The sequence below is a fragment of the Nannospalax galili genome, unplaced genomic scaffold (genome assembly GCF_000622305.1).
Source record: "Nannospalax galili isolate Female #2095 unplaced genomic scaffold, S.galili_v1.0 scaffold702, whole genome shotgun sequence".
Lineage (NCBI taxonomy): Eukaryota > Metazoa > Chordata > Mammalia > Rodentia > Spalacidae > Nannospalax > Nannospalax galili.
This window is the reverse complement of record NW_008348657.1, coordinates 460,151-462,438: the sequence shown is the minus strand read 5'-3', so window position 1 is coordinate 462,438 and position 2,288 is coordinate 460,151. Positions and strand designations below refer to the sequence as shown.

At 39.8% G+C, this 2,288-nt stretch overlaps 1 protein-coding gene across 1 annotated transcript in view; it reads left to right on the top strand.

Moving 5' to 3' along the window:
- Positions 1-2,288, top strand: part of Nup133 (nucleoporin 133) — a 66,731-nt gene that overhangs the window by 62,171 nt on the left and 2,272 nt on the right. Inside the window, exon 24 of the mRNA XM_008845775.2 lies at positions 2,089-2,153. Within this exon, the coding sequence (XP_008843997.1) occupies positions 2,089-2,153 (65 nt within the window). The remainder of the gene's footprint in view (positions 1-2,088; positions 2,154-2,288) is intronic.

Genomic DNA, 2,288 nt, shown 5'->3' with positions numbered 1-2,288 from the left:
AAGTCTTGGTGATCCAGCTCCAATTATTGAGGGAAAACCAGGACACTTTATACCGTGGGGGTAGTGGTGAAAACCTTAGCTGATAGGTACTTTTAGGATGCCTTATTTACATGTGGAAGTGGGCTCCTGCCAGGCTACCTACCAGACTGCCTGAAAATCACACAGGAAAACGCTGGCAGTTCCTGAGCCGGAGGCCATGTTTCTGTGATGGCTGCTTCAAAAGATGAGTCAGGAAGATGCCGGGAAGGCACCCTGCTGATAAAAGGAGTCTCTACAATGAAGCCGAGCCCATGGGCTATCCGGACATGAAGAGACTGCTACTTTACACAACAAGGGTCCCCAACACAAGAGTATAGTTAGCATTACAAGTTCTAGACAGGGAACCAGAAAAATGTCCATTGGAATTTCTTGACGAGAGCTTCCAAAAGTATCCTTCTTTTGGGTTCCTCCTCATTTTTCTTTTGTTTGCCAAGACTGGACTCAAGAGTGATGGACTCAGCATTTGCTTTCAGGTATTTTGATAGCTGTTGGGGTGGCTATCAGTGTCAGTTCCCTCACAAAGGCTTCTTGATAGGGGGAGAAAATATTTAGTCATTTTAGAACAATAGCGGTTTGTCTCCCTTAGCTACAGGAAGGCACTACAGTATTGCAGACCAAGATTTGAAGTCTTATATCTGAGCAACACTTTCTGATTAGAAACAAAATCATCAATGAGAAATAATTGTCTAAATAACACTATATGGTCTTAAGCCTGATGTCTGGGAAGTGTAATCCCTTGAACTCTTAAAGAAATATACTGATCACTTTAATCTTTGGTTATACTTTCCTTTTGGGTGTTTAAGACCATACAGTTGGCCCAAATAAATCAATTTACTTTTACAGTTAAGGTCATTTGAGGATCTGTTCTCAGGGGTCACATGGGCTTGGGATTCTGAGATTTTCTTCTAGGTGAAAGTGGACAGGTGGACAATCCTGCCAGTATTCATTTTTTGTAAAATATTTTACTAATTTTTATTTTATGTGTATCAGTGTATTGCCTGCATGTAAGTGCATCTGTGTTATGAAATGCCCATGGAGATCAAAAGAAGGTGTTGGATCCCCTAGAACTGGAGTTATAGATAGTGGTTAGCCACCATGTGGGTGGTGGGAATTGAACCCGGGTCTTCTGCAAGAACTGCCAGTGCTCTTAATCACTGAGCCATCTCTCTAGCTCCCTAGTATTCATTTTTACAGTCAAATAATTCATGTCTTCTTATATGATAGGCCTTCCTATGTTGAACACTTTGTCCTTGATAAGTTTTCTGTTTTCAGTCTTCACCATTTTTAGACTTTTCGCTGTCAGTGTTTGTATGTCAGTTTGCTTTTTCCTGCCACCTTCTGTATGTACTTCAGTTCCTCACTGATTGGTTCATTACTTTATCCAGTTAACAGATGTTTATTTGATTGCATTAGACATACAGAAATGAAAAGGACCTCACTTTCACATAAAAAATAGTTAAGTTCAAGCACAGTCAACATGATCCTAATGAGTGGAAACAGACTTTTTGAGGTTTCACCAAATCTGTAACAAGTGTTCCTGAATTTGAAAGATCTATGGCTCTTCAGGAGGCCATAAAGTACGTTAAGCAAACTAAATGTGATCAGATGTCTGGCACTGCATCTGATGTGATGGGAATGCTCAGACTAAGGCAGTGTGCTTAGAAGACCAGTATCAAATTCATTTTTTTCTTTAGTTTAAAAAAATTTTACCAAAATGTACATAATAAGATTTATCATTGAATTATTTTAAATGTACAGTTCTGTTATAATAAATTTACACATTGTTGTGTGACTTTCACAACTGTCCATCTCTGAACCTTTATAACCATCTCAAGGTAAAACTGCCCAATAAAAAAATGGCAACTCTCCATTACCCTGTCCCTAGCCTGGAACCACTAATTTGCCTTCTGTTTCTAGGAAACAAATCATAAACTCTGTCTGTTTTCTGTACTGTCTTTGGATATCACGGAGTAGGTTAGCAACAGACCTAGTGTGCATTTCATTTTTAAAGCCAGGCTTTAACCAGGATGTTTTTCTTTTGTTGTGAAGGAAGAAGATGTGAATATTGACGACCTCAAGTTGGAGATCCTGTGCAGAGCACTACAAAGGGATGAGTAAGTCTTCACCGGTGCCAGGGCTCAGGCACCAGGCCCATGTACATGTGCCATCATGTGCCAGATGGGCTTCTGAATATTTCAGCATGTTGGGAGTGTTTGGTGGTTTCATTGGTCACCTTGCTTTTTTTTTTT